This window comes from Chiloscyllium plagiosum, unplaced genomic scaffold (assembly GCF_004010195.1).
Source record: "Chiloscyllium plagiosum isolate BGI_BamShark_2017 unplaced genomic scaffold, ASM401019v2 scaf_14765, whole genome shotgun sequence".
Taxonomy (NCBI): Eukaryota; Metazoa; Chordata; class Chondrichthyes; order Orectolobiformes; family Hemiscylliidae; genus Chiloscyllium; species Chiloscyllium plagiosum.
The window spans coordinates 3929-24565 of NW_025211931.1; the positions used below are offsets into that span (position 1 = coordinate 3929).

At 36.8% G+C, this 20637-nt stretch overlaps 1 protein-coding gene across 6 annotated transcripts; it reads right to left on the bottom strand.

Moving 5' to 3' along the window:
- Nucleotides 1-345: 345 nt before the first annotated feature.
- On the bottom strand, nucleotides 346-20282 carry LOC122547197 (DNA-binding protein SATB1-like). Of its 6 annotated transcripts, none has more exons than XM_043685815.1 (6): nucleotides 7475-8577; nucleotides 6414-6647; nucleotides 4810-4986; nucleotides 3534-3660; nucleotides 3038-3161; nucleotides 346-573 (listed from the first exon to the last, which is right to left on the bottom strand). In XM_043685815.1, exons 2-6 carry the CDS (start codon nucleotides 6622-6624, stop codon nucleotides 538-540), a joined length of 675 nt encoding a protein of 224 aa, XP_043541750.1. In that variant the 5' UTR covers nucleotides 6625-6647; nucleotides 7475-8577; the 3' UTR covers nucleotides 346-537. The 6 variants fall into 6 exon arrangements, with proteins under 6 accessions (XP_043541750.1, XP_043541748.1, XP_043541749.1 ...); XM_043685813.1 differs by lacking the exons at nucleotides 346-573; nucleotides 7475-8577 and adding exons at nucleotides 581-1391; nucleotides 19757-20282; XM_043685814.1 differs by lacking the exon at nucleotides 346-573 and adding an exon at nucleotides 581-1391 and having other exon boundaries at nucleotides 6426-6647; nucleotides 7475-8582.
- Nucleotides 20283-20637: the final 355 nt, after the last annotated feature.

A 20637-nucleotide genomic window follows, 5' to 3' on the forward strand; every position in this document is an offset into this window, starting at 1 on the left:
TGATTAGAAAATATAATATATAATAGATGGATAATAAAAAAAAAGCTTGTATGCCAAACATTGTTCTATGAATAGGAAGTGTTAGTAACAGAAGGGCATCCAGCTGTAAAACCACCCAACGATTCTGAAAAGGAAGATCTTCAGCATTGTGGCAGTCCCATGTAATATGGGAAAAGCTGAAAAGGTAAGCAAGCAAGCCGAACTTTAACTTATTAAATCTATTTGTATACTGCTTGGACAAGTTATATTGCTGAAGCTTTTCATCTTGCATTCATCAAAATAAATGCAAGAATGCCAAATTTTGTCCAATTACAATTTGTACCATATCAAAGAAAGGACGCTGATTTGTAAACAAGTCGACGCCGATTGGCAGAGGCACTGCAATGTTAAAAGCAATGGGAGACTGTATATGTCAGAAACTCCCAGGTAATTTTAAAAAGGCACAATGCTTGAACATACTCATTGTTTATAGAGAATGGTTCCCTGTGCATGTTGCTTCTAGTCATCTTGTTTAGAAATACAATTAAACAAACAAATTTAAAAACTTACCTGGTTGGTCACGCTCATAAATATCTAAGAGGTTGGAAAAAGGGAATGGAAAACACAAAAGGGAAAATAGAATACTGGCTTATGAGGTGAAACAGTTTTAGAGGATAGTGGTGAGAAGACAAGTTCACTAAATAAACATGTGGAGTTTCATTACATTAAAACAACTCAAATGCTTCATTTGGTGAACTGACTTTTATTTTTCTGGAGTGCAATGACAGTCGTCATGCAAATAATGCAACACCAATTCTGCAACAGTAACAAGGAAGTCAAAGGTTATGCAGGGCAGACAGGAAAGTGACATTAAAGATACGGTCAAATTAGCCATGATCATATTGAACGACAGAGAGACTGATAGGCTGAATGGCCTACTCATACTCCTATTTTTTTACGTTGTTAACATCTTCCAAATGGCAATGAGATAAATCACTTGTTTCACTGATACTGACTGCTGAACAATGTTAGCCAGGGTTTGGAGCAAACTCATTGCTGAATAAATTGCTGTTCTTTGAACAATGCAACGGGATCTATAACAGCCTCCTGAAGAGATGGGTGGGGCCCTGGTTTGAATTCTGATAAGAGGACTGCAGCATTCAATAGGTCTGAATTCCTTCACTCCGAGACTGCCACATCAGCCTAAATTATACTTTCAAGTCTTGCTGCAGGGCTCAAATCCAGAATATTCTGATCCAGAAGTAAACAATTTAAACTGACACCGATATTATATTGGTATTAGTGTAGTGTCTGGGTCAGCACCTCCTGATGATCTAGTCCAAAGTAATTAGTTGCAAATCCAACTTACACTTGCTGATGCTTTGGGATTTTTGTTGCTGCATTTTAGTGACCTGCATGTTGAGAACAGGTCATTCAAAAACTCCTTCCAACTCAATATAAAAGTTGCTTAATCATAATTGATACTTTAATATAATTAAAACATTTTTTTAAAAGTCTGCTAATATTTAGTGTTCCTGACTACAGCTACTAAATTTCACCAATATTCCAATTGAAACTTTACAGAACACCATATAGAAAATGTTCTATCATTTCAATACTCACATAACTTCTGTTCCTTGTAAAATATTTTCAGAACTTACATTTCTATTTAAATTGTGGAACATTATTGAGTTGTTTTGGTCTGTCGTTATTTTCATGGTTATATACATTACTGAAACATAAAAAAGCCTGAGGATTAAGGGAAATGAATCCTCATGGCTCAACAAAAAAACTAGGATTGTATTCTGGTGATGGTCACACTTTCACAGGTTCCATGAATTTTTCAGTGGGACCAACGCATGAACAGATTGGGCAATGCCTTCCTCACTACTAAATGGATAGATTTTGCACCTCTTTTACACCCTAAACATGTGTGCTGGGAATATTAATCCTTACCCCTATATGTTACTCACTGAGTACATTCTAAATAGGACATGTTCTTAATGTTTTCACTTCATTTACATATTAGAATATTTTTTCTTTAGCTTTAAAATTTGATAGGCAGATTTTGTGAACTTTTCCAACAATGTTTGTTGTTGTTTCTGAATCACAGCATCCACAGTGCTTTTGGTTTTTATTTAGCATTAATAAATTAATGTATTAACACTTTCTTTCAGAGGTAGATGTTTTACTAGCACAATTACTAGGCTGGTAAGGATTCTAAGCTTTATAGAATGAATATGGGTGTGGATCCAAAACAATTCAACTGTTTTGAATCATTTAATTTGTATGAAAACCTTGACCATATCTATTTCTGCTTGGAATCAGAAACACATCACTGTCAAATTTTTGCTACTGTAACATCAAATGACATCTTTTAGCAGAACATATCATTCCATTGTAATGAAAAACATTGTATCTAATATTAACACTTCCAGCAGCGAAAGGCTTTTACAACTACCAGTTAGTTTGGAACACATTTAAGTTAATAAATAACTAAGAATGAGTTACACACAGTTAAGTGTTCAGCAGACATCAAGTTAAAATTCTAGGCTTTTAAATGCTACTTGAAACCCAAAGGTTACTTCAATATGTTTAGCTCACTTCCTGGGTATCCAATCTTTGAAAATGTACATTATAAGGAATTTTCAAAACAGTCACAACATTTCCAGGTTTCCAGTTTCTTTCTAGAGTACCAAACAATTAAAATGGATGAAATTTTAATTTGGGACATAATTAATACTGGTTTATCCTGAATGAGCCTGTAGTTGATTGGAGGGAAATTTCTTACAATATGCAATAGGAAGAATTCAACTTTCAAACTATGAATATTACAGATGATCTACAAATCTACAATGGTGACTGTTACAATTGAGAATTAGATACATACAAAACCTCAAAACCACTTGTAAGATTTGTGTTTGAAAAAAGTGTAATCAATTTTTTTTGATACAAAAAATGCTGTTGCAGTACTCAAAATATTTAATAAGTATTCTCCTGTTCAGGTTTTATTAATTATTATTATTGCTAAACTACTGTAGTAAATCCCTATAAATACCTGGGAGAGGGGGCATTCTTTTGCAAGTGTGCTCTGGTTCATTTCCTTCAGTAGTTCCTTTAGAGCATTTCTGACAGTTGTATGAGTCCATTGTTCAGGTGGCAAGTCTTCCAATTTTGGGCAACTGCATTATAAAATATATCATATAAAGGGAAGAAAAATTAGGACATTTCAGGACTGGTTCCTGATGCGACATTCCTTCAAGATAGACAGATTTCATTTGGCACATCAAGCAGATGCATCTAGAGATTGCTCTCAGTCTCCTGATTGTTCTGATTAGTTAATTACTTTATACAACACATCTGCTGTATTGATGCATGAATTATACATCAGCTGCATGTGGCGACTATTATTTCTTGTTACTTCTACCTTCTTGCTCCAATGCGTTTGGTAAAATAATTCAGGCATTTAGAGATGTGAAAGTTAAAGACAGAGATGAAATAGTAATGATGCCATGCAATTGTTGAGGCCCAGGGACTTGCATGTTGTGACTAACCTGTGTAACTGAATTTTCAGTGTGACCACATGATACACATCCTGCAGCATGTCTGCTACTGTGGCATCCGGTGCATCTGTCACATATGAGAGAGGGACTGGATTCCACTTCCCAACCTGGATCAGACCTGTGACAGTCAGCATTAAGTAAAGTAAGAAACATCAGCTGATAATTCACCTACAAGATGCTAATGCTTTTAAACAGGTAATAATGTACATTTCTTAAATTATTTTGCTCGATCAAAATATTAAATCACAATTCCTTCATTCTTATGAGTGGAAACATGTGACAAATATGAAGTTTGCAATAATCAATTAACAAAAAAGAGCTAATACTCTTCCCTATGCTCCAGCATTAACTGGGTCAAACATACTAAACAAATGTCATTACCAGAAGTGTAACCTCTTTTGATGTATTAGAATTAAATAGCTACAAAATTCAAAGGAAAATACATTTTAAAAAGAAGAACTCATGCAAAATTATTTCACATGTTTGTGGTTTTTTTGCTTCAATATTCTTCTGATAGAGCCACAAATTGCTAATCATAAGCACTGTGATTGAAAAAATATTTCAGCTCATTGTCTATTTTGCCAGTTTAGATACTAAGGGTAATCTAAATTTCAAATCCTTCCCCTCTCATTAGAAAACAATTTTTGAATACATTATGCTAAAAATTAATACCCATTTTATATATATAGATTTATAAGTTTATGTAATTTTCGATATAGATACAGTGTATTTAGTGTCAACTTTATTATTGCATACTACAGACCTTATGCAAATATAATAAACACTCTTGTTATACTAAAACTTATTATCAAAATAAAAAAGTAGTTATTGCCGCATAAAATGAATCATTGAAATTTTAGAATTCTGTACAATAAATTCCACTAACAATGTGAAACTGCAGTGAAAAACAAACAGATGATGCTTTCTCAATAAATTGTATATCAATATGACATGTATTGTGCATATAAAATGTAATAATTTTCAACATTGCTAAATTTTTTTATTATCCTAAGAAGCCTCACTGCAGTCACAGGTAGCGACAGGACTTCCCTGAGGTTTTTTCTTTGGTATAAACTGCTACATGTTTCTATTTTTCTCCTTTGAGTTGGGAATGTAAACAGATTTTTTTCATTTCTGCACATGTTAATAACATGACCTGAAAAAACATTTAACATAACTTTTGAAAACAGTGTATTAAACACAATCTTTATAATACAATGAAATGAAATGTAGCTTTAATTCTTGATATAAATATGAAGTGGTATACCTTTAGCCTGAGCAGCAGAACTGTGGGAATATCCAAGAGAAAGCAGTGCCATCTCCACTAGTTGGTTAAATAACATGTCTTTCCGTACCAGAACAAACTCTGCATGTTCTTCCTTACTTTCATACTCAATAGGGCTTTCAAAGTGTTCCACCACACAGAAAACAGGGAGCATATTTCCTACAAGAATAAGAAATGACTTTTACATAATTTGATACTCCACATGCTATAAAAGGGTTTTTACATTATTCTAACAAGAATTATTAATATCTACTATAAAATATAAATCACTACATGTTTTTAAAAATAAATCCAATAAACTGTATATCATATCAAACATATATATGGATCACTTATAAGATAATCTGAGGAGTCTAGGTTTCTGGAGCTCCCATCAAGTTCAATTTTATAAAGTAAAGGTCAATGTTCCTTTAACTCACTAATGGGTTTGATCCACCTGTTTAACTTTACAGAATGATTAGGCGCTACAGTTTTAATGGATAAGTAATCCATAACTGTTCAAAATCATGCACTGCACAAGATTATGCTCTGTCTTTACAGTGCTATATCATTCATCATTGAAAGCTTTATAAAGATAGTCCTGCTTTTACATCCCAAGTTATATATTTGGCAGATCTAAAAACTGTTTATACAGCTCTTAGGATACTGACTAAATACGACATCATTAATTTATTACCATGTTTTTTCCAAACTGTCATCATCTTCCTTCTTTTAAAGTGGATAATCTTTCCTGATCTTTTATTTCACTAGCTGCTTCCTACTACTAATACTTGACTAAATTTCCAGGGCCAGCAACTTTATAACCTCCTAGCATTAAAGTAGTAAGTTATGGTCACCAATCAGTTCTAAAAATACTCAATGATGTATATATGAAAGGCCGCATGAAGCTTTCACATTAGGTTTAAGAGTCTATGTAAACAACACATCTGCTGTAAGAAGTAATCAAGTATATAGAATCCTTGTCTAAAACTGTACTGGTATCACAGTCTGCAAATATCACATAATGCCAGAGACAGCTGAAATCTTCTATTCAGGAATTTATGGCACTTATAACTTTGCAGGAATCATAAGACTGTTTGATTCTGCTCCAGTTCTTGATGGCAAATGTTAATATACTCTGTTTGAAAACTGTAATAAATTATATTTTTTGTGCTTTTAACCTGGCTTCCTTTATACATACATGCACTTGGCTAACAATCAATAAATAGGGTAATCAAAAGCAGAGGCCAAGGAATTTGCTGAAGTGCCTTTTTCCAGTTCTAATAGATAAAGATCTAACAATACAGACTGCTGTGTCCATTCATTTCATAAATAATACATTCCTTGTTGTCTGTAAATAGAGGAAAAATAAATGATTGTATGATAAATGTTATGGCAGCTTGAACAATAAATTCTGCTGCCTTCAAACTACGTTATTTTCATAAATATACTGCCTTGTGCAAGGACTGCATACATTTAAACTGCACTCTGAAGGAAATTTGCTTTGCAGTCAAGTTTGCATCATTGCGGGAATGTTAAAGCACCTAGATTTCTATTTGTATGTCTATATTTCTACATTAGTGAAAGCAGGTTGCACACACTGGTACCTTTTTTATTACCGATTTTCACCAGCTGGCCCGTGTGTTTGAGTGAGCCTCCAGTCACTTTGGCACCCATGCTACCCAGTCTGCTGCGGGTGGAGAGACTCCCATTCTGGTCCAGGCGGGGTATCTTAGCCGGGGGACCTTTAGGATCAATGAGATTGTTGTTTTTTTCTGAATTCTCCTTCACTTGCACTGTTTCACTGGGCTTTTCCATGCTCACCAACTCTCAGAGATCACCTACCAAGTTTAAAGAAAACCACTTCAAGATATTACTGAGGTCAGACTCAACAACAAATATAGAGGATTAATGTGGAATGTCCAGATTTTCTGCCACCAGCCTTCCCTTATTTAAAAATTGAGGTCTTGAAACCTTTATAGAACAACGTGTAGCTTTTCAGAAAGATACCAGATGCAGATCCTTCAGAACAGGCTTCAAGGATGTCAAAATGCAAGGACTGCTTCATTATCTGGAATTAAGACTACTATAGCGAAAATGTTGTCATTTTGGGTGCATACATTCTCAAATGACAGAATACTCCCAAATTTGAGGTCCAGAATTCAGACGGCAGGCCAGTGTACATCACAAAATGAATGGTCACATCTCAAAGTATTCCAATTTTGACTAGGTACAAGGTTATTATGATTACGATCAAATGATAAGACACTGGTTGTAGCATATAGATCGGATTTTTTTCATGAACTACAGCAAATTCCACTTTTCATTGACTACAGTGACATAAGATCAGTGCTAAAGGCAGCATTCTCATCCCCGCATCGCGATGGTCACCTGTGACCTAGCATTTTTTAAACAAATAATGTACAGTTTCAGCCCCTGCCTACTTTACAACTTTTTTTCTCCGTGATACCAGTTCCATGCATTTTAGAAATTCCACTCCAGGATTTCACGTTTACATGTATTTAGAAAAAAAAGACAAAGAAACAAACTAACCAAAGCGGTATGGGTACACACACACACACACACACACAACGCTATCGTTATCTTGTGGCATCTTTTTTCCGAAAAAAAACTACAAGAAATATAATTCCGATCGCAACCAACTCACCCACTTCTCTGCGCGGAGCTAAAAGGCAAACTTCCAAGCCATAAGAAAAATAGCAACTCTCCAGATCGGACTCTTCGCGAAAACTAACAGCCGGACCGGTTGGTTTCTGGACAGTATATAGCTCCGAAATAGTATTTGTTTTTTTTTCTTTTGAAATTGTTTTTTTTAAATGATCTTCGTGTTTAGTGGTGGAGAGAAGGGAAAGTGACTAGTTGGAAAAGACAGTTAATATTAAGATTAAAAAGGAGGAACTTGGGACACAAAACGTGACATATATTGTATTCAAACCCAAAAAGTCGTGGACTTTTTGCTGTTGTTTAAAAGTCCAGTGCAAGCTCTGGTGTGGTGACGGCTGCCCCTGAATCTCTCTCTCTCTCTCTCTCTTCCTCAGTCAGGACGGAGCCGAGCGGCTTCACATTAAATTATTAGTTGCTTTGAGACTCATCACTCCTCTTCTCTTCCCTTTCTCCTCTCAGTGCTGAGAAAATAACCCTTCCAAAACATCACGGTCTTTTTCAGGCAGCGACAGTGCACCCGGGCTCTGCCTGGCTTGGGCTGCCTTTCGATTGCATCACTCCTTGTAACTGTCAGAGCAATTTGTTCAAGAAAATAACAAAAAAAAGGGGGAGAGAGAGAGAGTGAGAGAGAGGAGGGAGGACAATTTCCGGCTGGCGCGCAAGAATTTTTAATCAGCTTGATTACTGTAAGACGGCTCTGCATTTATTACAGATAATAATACCACATGATCAAATAATTATAGCACTGGCTCAGCCTCAGGGCTGGAGAGAGGGAGAGGGTGGCTGGAGCCAGTCAACAACAAACAGGAGGAGCTTTTTTAACTCGTCACTGCTGCATGCCATCGGCAGGCACTGTCAGTGTGTGAGAGAGTGTGTTGTAAGTGAAAAACAGTGATGATGGGGCGGGGGACATGAGGAGACAGTGTTGACCGAACCGCAAACAACATACAGCAGATAGTGCAAAGCTCCTGGAAAGGATTTCATGCATAAGAACATGATAGCGTTTGTGCTGCGGGAGACGGCCAGATGGATGGTTTACACACACACACACACACACTCGCAGTCGCACCTGCACACGGACATAGACCTAAACATACGCATTATGAGCGCTAATATGCATGAAGGAAGATGCAAGATACGCATGCATAAAAAGGTATACACGTGTTTATATTTCCGTGCCTCTCCGAGTGTGTGTGTGTGTGTGTGTGCAGGTGCGGCAGTTGAAATGTAGATTTCAAAAAGTCACATTCGCAATATTTTTTCGGGCTTTTAAAAAAAACTGTTCACCTGTACTCTACCACTTAGGCTTTTGTAAGTAGACAAGAAATTGTGGCTTGGACTGTGTGTGTTAGCAAGAATCTGTATTTAGCTGACAAATATTGACTTTATTTTCGAGTCAATCCTGGCCACTTCCCACCTCCCATCCTAATATGGGACATTGTTAATTCGTTTAGTTAAAACTGGCAACATTTACAGAGCGAGCAGACATATTTAAGTTATTCAAAGTAACAACAATTTAAGTTGAAACCTGTAATTAAATGTTAAGCTCCTTTCGTTTCATATTTATTTACCCATGCAACATTTATAAACACAACTTGTATTTCAGAAGATCCATGGGAAAAGCTTAGCAAAAATTCACTCTGGTTAAGGTTAATGCAAATATAAATTAACACAATACCTCGAAAGTAAACAGGTAAGAAATCAAGGTGTTAATGCTACGAATTGGGTTATAGGGAATAATTTTTCCAAGTTCTTTTGACCATCATAACATATATGCAGCAAGTCTGCAGTTCCTTGGACTCACACTGGTAGACAAACGAAGCAGAGACAGACCATATGGTACAAAGCGATTCTGAATTCGTCTTTTATGTTTATGTATGATATATGATGTTCTGTAATGTTGGAGGAGACAAAATATTGTGAAACAAGAATCCTTTTTGATGTGTTGTAATATTTTGTGAGTTTCTGAAACATTACATACAAACATATATAATTATAGTATAAAATTAGTAGTGTTCCTAAAATAGAAAATACCAGAAATACTCAGCAGGTCAGTCAGTCGGCTGAAAACTGATGAGTTAACAGGTGTAGACTCTTCATCTTACTCATCTGTTCTCTTCACAGATGCTAACTGGCTTGCTGAGCAATTTCTGTATTTGTATTGTGTTTCCAGTATCTACAAGTTTTACAGTTACCTTACTTTAAAAGTATACTTTTGTTCTGCTATTTTAAATAAATGACAATGAACTTTAGTGCTTTGGATTCATTCATAAGACTGACCCTGTTGAAATAAATTTATGAGAAACTTTTTCTGTGTTCCTTAACTCAGCTCAAACTGTAGCAAGTAGGATCACTGCTAAGAACTCTTCCTTTAGCAAATCCCAAAGAGTGCTGTTACCCGATTTATTACTCTATATATTTAAAAAAAGTGATATGTGGACTGTTCTCTGTTCCTTAAGCAGTTGGGTAGTAAAATTCATTAAGTATAACTTTCTCTCTTTACTTTCACTTGTCAAAAAGAAAATATCTTAGAAATTGTTTGTTTTTTAATGCCCATCTATAAATTTGGATAACTATCACCATAGAAATTGTACTTGAAACCAGAATCACACATGTAGAATAAATGAATGCACTGGCAATGCATTAAAATATTCCAAAAGTTATAATATTCTAGATCTTATGGACAATTAAGTCATGATTGAGTTATGTAGTGATCTTTTTTATTAGAGAAGTGTGGACATATGTTCTATTTGTTGCTAATTAGCAACAATATTCAACACTATTCACTTACGTTTTTGAATATCTTAACAAAGATATTTCTCTGCTTTAAAATATGATCTTTGAACAACCATTTATTTCAATGGGTATAGAATAAAATATTGTTAAGGAGTATATTCGGTGGGATTGTATACAATGTAAGTAACTGTTGTGTTAAGGCAATTGATCTTCAATTCCTTAGGGGACTACATTTGGAACATAAATTAGGATATGCTTCATCACAAACAAAATATAAAACATGGAAAATTGGCACTCTTTGACCACCTTAACCTATGTAGGCAAGAGAAAAAGGAGTCATTACACCTGAGAGACAGAAAACTAGGTATTTACAAAGAGACAAAACACCATTTAGTGGAGACAGGAAATAATTACACCTAAACAAGACATGCCTCAGGCCCGATCTAACAGAGCATCCAGCCTGCACTATGGGCATCAGCCAATTGCAAGCCTTAACCCCTAACATTCTGAAAAGTGTCATTATATTTGGAGTGGAACTATTTCACTCTTTATAAGCACTAAACTCACTGTGCACTTACATTTACGTTGTATTTAATTCCAAAGGTTACATATAAGGCACATATATTTACAGATGTGGATTCAAACTAAATTTAAATTAACTTAAAAACTAACCATTTAAAGCTTAAAAAGCCAAGAACAATGGCTGAGCAGCTTCCATTTCTGTTGCCTTAATCAAATATTGCATACCTCCTTGTGAGACAGAATGCTGAATACGGAAGTAATTCAGCATGCAAGTATCCCAAGATGTTCACCCTACTTGAGTCAGTGATGACTTTATTAGCTGGGTCATGTGAACTAAATGTATGATAGCCATATCCTTAAAGACATGCCCTGTGGTCAACTTACAACCAGCATGAAACCAACACTACTCATGTCTGTACAAAGATTCAAAGATGTCTGTAAGTGAGAAATCAAGTTGAATGGGATTGAAATTGATACAAGATAAGTCCACATTGGTGACCACAGTGCCTGGTGACAAGCAGTCAGCAAGGACATGGATAAAGCAAAGGACAAAGGAAGAAGGAAAGCTGGTAACAGAAAAGAGAGCACACCACAAAGAAAACAAACATCAGTCAATCTTAGGCCAATGCTCTTTATCTGTGGCACTTTTGGTAGAGATTGCCACCCATGAATTAGCTCCTCTAGCTACAACAGATAATGTTCAAACCAAAAATGGCAAGCCCTCTGGTGCAGGCCATCCTCTCAAGATGGATGGATGCTTTCACCCCTCACTGCTTCCTTGAAAAAGGGAATAATTTTGCAACATTAATGCACAACTCAATATAATCTAATTTGAGGAATTCTTTTGTGCACAATAAAAATTAAGAGTGTCACAAAGAAATAGAATTATATCTGACTTTTTTAAACAAGTATTTCAAAACATAAATCAATAACAATTTTGAGACATGTATTAACTTGATTTACAGGCAATATTCAGTAGAATGACTGCCTAATATTTACTATTAAGGTTTTTAAAGGAATATAAGAAATTAGTTGTATGTACTCCAATCTCTTAGCTGTATTAGTTAATCTCACAATATGGTGGCAGAAAATTCCAGGAGATAGGACCTTAGAGATTGAGTTAATCATAGCCAGTGATAGTGTGTGGGGATAAGGAGCAATCTGGTGGTAGAGGAATAGAAGGTGCAAAGGAGGAGACAGTCAATAAGGCAAGATATGGTGATGCCATAGTGAGATCTGAAACCGAGGCCACGAATTTTGGAACTGACAAATTGAGGTATGGTAATTATAATGGAGAGGACAGGGCAGTGAGAATGTGTAAGTTAATAGAGGGTGGGTTTTATCATTTTGTATAAGTTGAAACTTCAAAAAAATTGAAGCCATCAAATGCATCTTGGAGAAGTTGAATCTGGAGATGATGAAAATATGGGCTTGGTTTTCAGCAGTGGAAGACGTGAGGTGGAGACAACAATTCTGTTGAGGTACAATTAAGTGGCTTTAGCTGTAAAGCCAGTAGGTGAACTTGGCATCACAAGGATGCTGAATTATATCACCTAATACATCTAATAAGGTCCGTGAGAGATAGCCTTCAACTGGCACCTGTTGTGCTGAAGCAAAAAGGGAAAACATTCAGTTCAGGCCTACAAAGTACCCAAGTGTGAAAACTGACCATCATACTTGTACGCAAATACGCTGAACAATTGCTAACAATAGTTTTTAAAGAAGCGACCCACTCCACCACTTGTATTTTAGTGAAATTAAAATATGCTGTGGATATAAATATGAATACAATGACATTTTCCGAAAAAGGACCCCAGGATGTTCAAAGATCTCACTCAGATTGCACTGATGAATAAATTCCAAAATGGGTGGCAGGAATTTACACAGATAAATAATTTCAGGGCATCTCTCTTGAGAAATTCAAATAGAATACTTAAATGATTTTGCTGTCATTCCTGATTTTGCTTTGCCTCTTCCTAAGTGCATGCACTTTTTGCAAGGATAGCTTTTTTTTGTGAGTTTCACCTGTCAAGAATTTGGGAAGCTTATGTGTCAGTAGGCTATTCAACAGTAGGGTCATCACGGTCAACTTCATTCCATGAACACAGGGAAGTACTTCTCACAGAACTCAACAAGGAGTGTTCTGCTTTGAGTATGCTAACTGATTTTCACCTTCATATGCTGAGATGTTAAAGTAGTCAGTTGTAGCAGCATCGCTATCATTCCTACTAAAATGAGCTAATTCAGCAGAGAGCTGGATTAATTCTCCGATATTCTTGGCTTCTATTGCTCAGCCATTTACTGGGAATCAGAACAACCAAACTACAAAAATCATAATAGGAACACAACCTATACTTGAAGACATATTCAATTAATTTATTTGTCAAAAGTTCCTGTTGAATAAAAAATCCTGAGATTTTAACAGTGCTGACATTAATAGTACTTCTTCCTGAGACATGCTTCATTTTTCAGTCAGGATACAGTGAGTAACATATATATATATCCTTTTTCAATATTAAGTTGCTCAAGCCAAGGATATTTAACAAGCCAAATATTGCAAATACGATATATCATATTGTCCACCATTTCAGTAGAGTTAATATTAGAGTGAAGAAGCTGTGCAGATGACGGTATGACAATCCCTTTGTCTGATTAGTAATAAGTAGAGCATCAGTAAGTATATAGTCAATCGTCTTGTGGTTAAAGTGCTGTACAAAGAAAAAAATGCTCTTAAAAAGAAAAGTGTTTCAGGAAAATAATTAGTCCTACTTTGCCACCCAAAATCAGGTAAAAATCCCATCTTTCAATCTAGATTTTTGTTAATTATATATAATTATGGATGAGGAAGACCATTCTGCCCATTCTATCAATCTCTCTCCCCACCCTCCAAAAAAAAATTCAGAACCCATTTATTTCTTTAAGAATTTCACAGCTTCACTTGCACATCTCTATTCAGGGACCATTAAACTAAATAAAAGTTGAATTCCATTACCTCTTTCCACTTAATCCTGCCATCCCACCTAAACATTTTCACTGGATTGCAGGAGACTAAATCAGAGAATCATAGAATTCCTAAAGTGTGGAAGCAGGCCATTCAGCCCATCAAGTCTACACTGACCCTCTGGAAAGCATCCCACCCAGATGCGTCCCCTACTCTATCACTGTAACCCTGCATTTCCCCATGGTTAATACTCCTAATTTACATAAATAAATGGACTATATTAATCTGCACTTGTTCAGATTAACAGTCAGTACACAATTCTTTTTAATTGAACTAATTTTGACTTAAACTAAAAACAGAATTTAGAAGAATTAATTTGTCAAACTTGGACCACTGCAAACTTAAACACAACACTCATGGCCTCTGCTAAAAATGAATACACTTTCTGTCACACTTACATTTTGCACATTCAACCAGAATGAAAAATGAATGTATTTTGTGTTTCTTCTCATGGGCAAGTGGGGGTGGGGGGTTATGCTAATTTACGCAAGGAATATCAGTATTAGAGAATATTAAGCCTGGTGTCAACATCAAACACTCCAAGGTCAGTTGTACACAAGAAGCAAAACTAAAGTTTCCTCTACACTTATCCTGATTATCACTCCTTCCAGCCAGAGAATCCGCTTTCTACTGATTTACCATTTTGCAATAGCTTCATTTTCCACATTTGTCCTCTGATGGTCTTACCAAGTGACCCTGCTCACACATTATCAAATTATGATCCCATATCCATCAGTTACTGCATTTGCCAGTTTGAGACTGTTCAAGCTCATTTACATATGGCTTTTGCAATTCAGTGGAAGGAGGAAATCTTAATATCATCATTCTGGCCAAATTTTGAACATAAACCTCAAAGACTGAACAGGTGGCATGCCAAATAGCTGCACCACTCAGTCCACCTTCATCTTAATTATTAATTTTCTGATGTATTTATTGGTTTGTTTCAGTTTTGGGAGATATAGAAAAGCATCATGTGTTGGCACGATCTTTGGTTGGCTGAATTGCTTGTTCCTATGCTGTACTGTTCTTTGTTCTTTGTATCCACTTTGTTAACAAAGTTCATATCCTTGCATATAGGAGTAAAGAAGACAACCTTTAAAAGTTCAATCCTGGTTGGGGAAATGTATATTGAAATTCTAAACCTTTTATGCATCTAAATCCCCAATTGCCCAGTCAAGAATCTTTCCCAATAAACAACCAGTTTATAACATCTGGAATAGATATCCAAAGGATCTGAATAGAAGCTGTTCCAGATCCAAGGTTTTAATTTACTTTAATGCTTACCCACAGTTAGTGTGCATATGGTTGTTTTAGATCAGAAGCTACATTCACAAAATAGATCATTGATTTTAACGATTGCAACTTGTACATTGACAATGGTTTGCAATAATATAACATCAAAAAAATTGGAAATATTTTTAATCAGATTTAAAAATTAATTATGATCCTTGTCATGGATGCTAAATCATCAAGATAATAAGAAATTAATTTGACTTCAACAGTTATCTATCATCCCTTTATTGATACAATATAGAAATTATGCCAAAAATCTGCACAACACGATAAGGAGTGAAACAATTGGAACTCCGGTATGGTATTTGTGTGTTGCTATGTATATTCTCTGTAGAAAATTGTAATTAGAAAACCTGATACTGGCATAATATCTCCCGAACTCAATGTTCCAGGTTTAACAACAGCATGTTATTGATCAATATCCAAAGAAATGTCAATTTATCTGCATAAGCAGTTCATTCTACTGTGTAAGTTCTACTAATAAACAAATGTATTTCAAGTTCTGAGGCGCAGTTGAATTCCTGCGTGCAATTAAAGGGCTCTTTTCATTAATTGAATTCAAACAGTGAATATATTCTGAAATATAGCAACTAGTCTAATATTATACTGCATGAATTAAATTTGATTTAGCAATCCAAGTACTAATTTTGAAAAATTGTGGATTTGAATGTTCATAATGCTCAAATTTGGACATATGACTATGGTTTTTCACAAACCTTTTCTGAAAATCCTCACTGACTTCCCTCACTTACTGTTGTGTATATCCTGATAACTTGCTTTATGCAGCAGATACTCTGAATTGCTTTTCTTTTGCTTCAGCCAAGAGTTTAACCTATTTGTAATAAACAGGCTCTTTGACCACATTTCCAGATTGTGGGATTTAAACAGCTCCTAGATCATCTTTCATTATTTTTCACAGCTACAAGATACGATCAGCAAACATGTTTCCCTCCCTTCTCTGCTTCCCAGAGGAACTGTTTGCTCCCTGATATTCTTGTCTGTTTTTCTGTCATCTCAATTTATGGCTGTCCTCCTTTCCAGTTTCCCATGGAACCAAAGCAGATGGATTCACCATTTTATACCCCAATCACTCTTCACTCTGAATTGATAATTTAAATTGTCTTTGCCCAATTTAGCACACTGCATGTGTTGCTCATAGTGCAATCTCTTCTCCAGAAGAGTCCAAATGGAGATCAGTTGCTTCTTTTGCTGAAAATTTCCATTCTATCTGTAGTGTGATCATATGGATTATCACACAAACTCTTAATGCCAAACTGACATTGATCTCTTTATTTTTGACTTATGTTTCCCTATCTGTTTCTCACATCTAAACTTTACAATTTTGAAGATTATCCTTAAGTACCCCTTTTTTAAATAATTTCACTTCCTCAGGCATTCTTTGCTGATTATCCATCACTTTTAAAAATCCTTTCCCACCTACCTATATACTGCTACAGAAACCATGAAACCTGTAAACTGTGTTTTTGTAATTATTATGAGCGCAGTGACACTTGATTTTATTCTGCCTCTCTCTCTTTGTTTTGTTCAATCATTTTATAGCTTACACTTACCTTTCAGTTTCTAGTTCAGACAAAGAGTCAATACCTGAAATGCTAACCTGCCATTACTGGTTTGCAGATGCTGACAGACCTGTTCTGCATTTCATCCTTTTCTATTTGTTGCAGTAGGGCAAATGTTGAGCAGTCATACCAAACTCCATCCTATCTAAATGGGTTTCTTTGTTACATCGACTGTAAAGACATAATGTAAATACTCAAGTCCTTTTTTGTGATCTTTGGAATGCTCATCAAGTCAAGCTTGGTTAACAGCAACCTATTGTATGCTGTGGCTGTCTCTATTTAGCCCACTCACTGATTCAGTTGTAAGAAAGGTTTGTCTTTATTATCACTTTTTATTTTCCTTATTTCAATTATTTTTCATTTCTACCATTGCTGTTTCTCTCTCTCTGAACTCTGCCATCTCTCTTCAGCTCCTAACTTTATTATTGAGTCTCTAAAATATCTAGGCCCTGGGTTGATTCACTAACACTGCCAGTACTGCATGCGAAATGAGTGTTCGCCAATAATATGCTATCATAGATTAATATCATATGAAGAACTTATTCTGTATATTAAATTGAAAGTAAGAAGATACCCCAAATTACCAAGTTGTTTTGAGGTAAACCTTCATGTTGATATGTGTGATCCTGTAGCAGATACAGGAACTGTATGGGCTTGAAATATCTCTAAGGCCATCTTCAAAGTTGACCATGTTTGCATACAGGCTTCCAAACTGTACTCTCCAAAATACCAATGTATCAAACCTCTTCTGAATGTCATGTTTACCACTTTGATGGAATTCCTCTTATTATAATTTCACTAGAAAAAAAATGTGCATAACCTGGAAGTACATTCTTGCACTCAGGTCAATTTTTTCCAGTACAATTAGTTATTGGAATGATATTCTTGCCAAGCAATTACATAAAAATATTTGTTAAACTTGATGTACTTATTTTGAGGAAATATACTTGAAAAGTGGTCTAACATATTATGTTTACTTATTTAAGTAAATTGGGTCAGTCCTACCAACAGAATGACCTCTACATGCATATATAGATATTTCATATTGAAACTGGTGTAGCATTAATGTCTGAGTTAGGTTAGGTACAAAAGAACTAAGAGAATACAGGAGTCTTGCCTGTAAGGAGTGGAAGCATTAGCTGAGACATCTGCTTATGCTCTGCAACACAGTAGGATTAACTTTAATCCAACTGGCCAGGTGAGAAACAAAATCAGAAATTGCAGGAAAAACTCATCAGGTTTGGCAGCATCAGTGGAGAAAAAACAGTTAATGTTTTGGGCTCAGTGACTTCAGACCAAAAATGTTCTTCCAGCAATTTGTTGTTTCTGATTTCCAGTATTTGCATTTCTTGTTTTCTTTTAAATCAGGTGGCAACTTCTGGGATACTGTTTTTAACACCTTGCATAATGTTGTCCTTCACTGACTTCAATGAAATTAAAATTCATGCAGAATAGAAAATTAAGCCTACTGTCTCACTGTGGGGCCATCCTTAGCAATGTCTTCTTCTGGACAGTCTCATGATAGGCAACATCTCACCTTGGACAGTGCCTTGCAGTGGACAATGTCTCACTGTGGGCAGTGAATTACTAAGGACAATACCTTACTATCAAAAATGTCTCAATATGGGCAATGGTTCATGTGGACTATGGCTCCTCATAGGGAAAGTCTCATCATGGGCAATGTCTTATGGGGAAAGACTTACAATGGGGAAAGCCTCAATGTGTGGTTGCTGTGTGTAATGTCTGACCATCATGAGTAATGTCTAGTTCTGAACAATGTCTTGTCATGGGCATTTGGAAATGCCTTCTCGTGGTAATGTCACTCGTGGATAATATCTTACGGCAGTCTCTCATTGTGAAAAATCTCTCCCCACTGATACCCTTATGCCAGGATGGAAAATGTAAGTTAATTGTCTTACAAAGCATCAAGGTGTGATCTTTCTGCTGCATCTCTCAGTGTTCAGAGAAAATGAGATTAGGACTTCCAGTCTAAGAAGTATAGTTTTGCTAAAAAGAATGTAAAAAGCCAGCTGTAGTATCTGCGTAAGAGTGTGGCTCGCGTCAAGTAAGCGGCTGGAGCAGGACGTGAACTGGTAGGGGCCAGGTCGAGCTGAGGGAGAGCCTGTCTCGGGCTATCTGGCTGCAGAACTGTCCCCTTCTGGAAAGGAACTAAGAGTGGAGTTCCTACAACCGTAATGATAATCGTTGATGAGATGAACGTGTTAGATGTACCATTGTGTACGTTAGCGAGGCCTGTTTTTGTTTGGGCAAATCTCCTGTCAGAGATTCATTTTATTACACTCAATCGCCAGTGTGGCCGTTTTTACACTTAGCGTATAGTACTATATATGATGGGTCAGCTGAGGTAAAATGCTGGGGTCAATATTTCCATAGTTAGTGGAGACAGTATCTAATTTTAAAACAGTCAGTAATAATTCATGAACGAGGTGCGAATACGCCACACAACTCATGAAGGCTCAAGCACTAAATATTTACAGGTACCGTCCACTTGCCCGTAACTTCACACAAAGTCCATCAGGTCATAAGAAATACTCAATATACACAAGGCGGGTTTTGATTTGAGGCACGATCCCCAGTAAAGGTTACAAATTCATCCTCCTCTGGTGCACATCCTGACACACCACTCAGTCCTGCAGCTTTTCTATCTACAGTGATGACAGATACTCCCCGAGAAACGAGCGTGTTGTTTCAGACAGACTGATTAATGTTATAAACCCGAACATGACAGGGGCAACACAAATAAAGAGGATCCAGCGGAGATGTCCAAAAACGGGCATTTAAGTATGTAATTACGTCCACAAAGACCAATACTCACGTCAAGTGTTTCCTTCAGGTTAGAGTATTACAAAGTTAAAGCGGCTCCAGGACACGACAACTGGTAGTGACACCCCACACTACAGTCCCCGAACCGCTACAGTCACTCGAAGCGCGCACACACCACTCTCAATCTCTCCCTGCAATCTGACATGTTGAAAACAATTTCTCAGAACAAGGTGGCAAATTGTTGCCACAAAATCGCCCTCACCACAAACTGCACACACAGAGGCAGCCACAAAATCACCGGGGAATATCGAACAAAGGCATGAAACACGCTTACCCGGGTAAACAGTACCTTAGAATTGTCGCCACATTTAAAGTTGCAGTTCTCTCCCCCCCTTTTAACAATGTGCAGAGACATACACCGGAGCGAACACTCTGCAGCCGCCTCGATCACCAATAATCTTCCAAGTCCTGAGACTTATTGATTTGGCAAACAAAAACTTCTCCCGGATCAGCGTCTTGTGTGGTACAGTTCACAGTAGATTTTGTTTTTTTTTTAAGTAAAAGGAACGATCTTATCAGTGCGGTGCTAAAGTATTGGACGTGTCTGGTGCAGTTTATTCACAGGAAATCAGCCCAGTCAAATATGCAAACACTTCCAGTTGTCGTTATTTGTTGAATGGAGGTGAACCGCAACAGGAAAGGGGGTGGCGATGCGGAGCTTTCAGACCAGCCATCCCGGAGGCAGGGCGCACCTTCAGCGGGGAAGGCAGGTTGAGAGACACTGAGACAGAGCAGCTAGCTGTCTTCGGGACAGTCACTGGCAGAGCCGGCACTGTCACATCCCACAAGCCGCCCGCCCTAGTGATCCAAGCTCTCTGAGCACACCGCACCCCGCTTGAAACTGAAAGTGGCGGAGAAGAGCAAGCTGACTATATTAGGTGCGGCAGGAGAGGACCGCATGCTTTACATCTTCCTCTCAGCTGCAAATTAACAGCACTGGCTGGGAATATCTGAAAGCAAGTGATAAAGTCAGGAATGATTTAGCACAGCGTAGTTTAGTTTGGGAGTGAACGATTGCAAAGCGAGTGAATTTCAGACCGAGATGCACCCTCGGCTGCCCTCGCCTCCCAGGCAGAAGGTTTAGTCCCAGACCCCGGTAACTTGGTAGTTCAGGAATACTCAACCTCAACACACAACCTGGGCTGCGATGCAGCAAACTCCTACACACAC

What these genes read in the sequence shown, in the direction of transcription:
- LOC122547197 (XM_043685813.1), bottom strand. Translation starts at nt 6,624, where the DNA reads ATGGAAAAGCCCAGTGAAACAGTGCAAGTGAAGGAGAATTCAGAAAAA. An exon ending in TTCTGCTGCTCAGGCTAAAG is followed by an intron (nt 3,661 to 4,809) that starts GTATACCACTTC and finishes TGACTGTCACAG; the next exon opens with GTCTGATCCAGGTTGGGAAG. An exon ending in CTGAAAATTCAGTTACACAG is followed by an intron (nt 3,162 to 3,533) that starts GTTAGTCACAAC and finishes TTTATAATGCAG; the next exon opens with TTGCCCAAAATTGGAAGACT.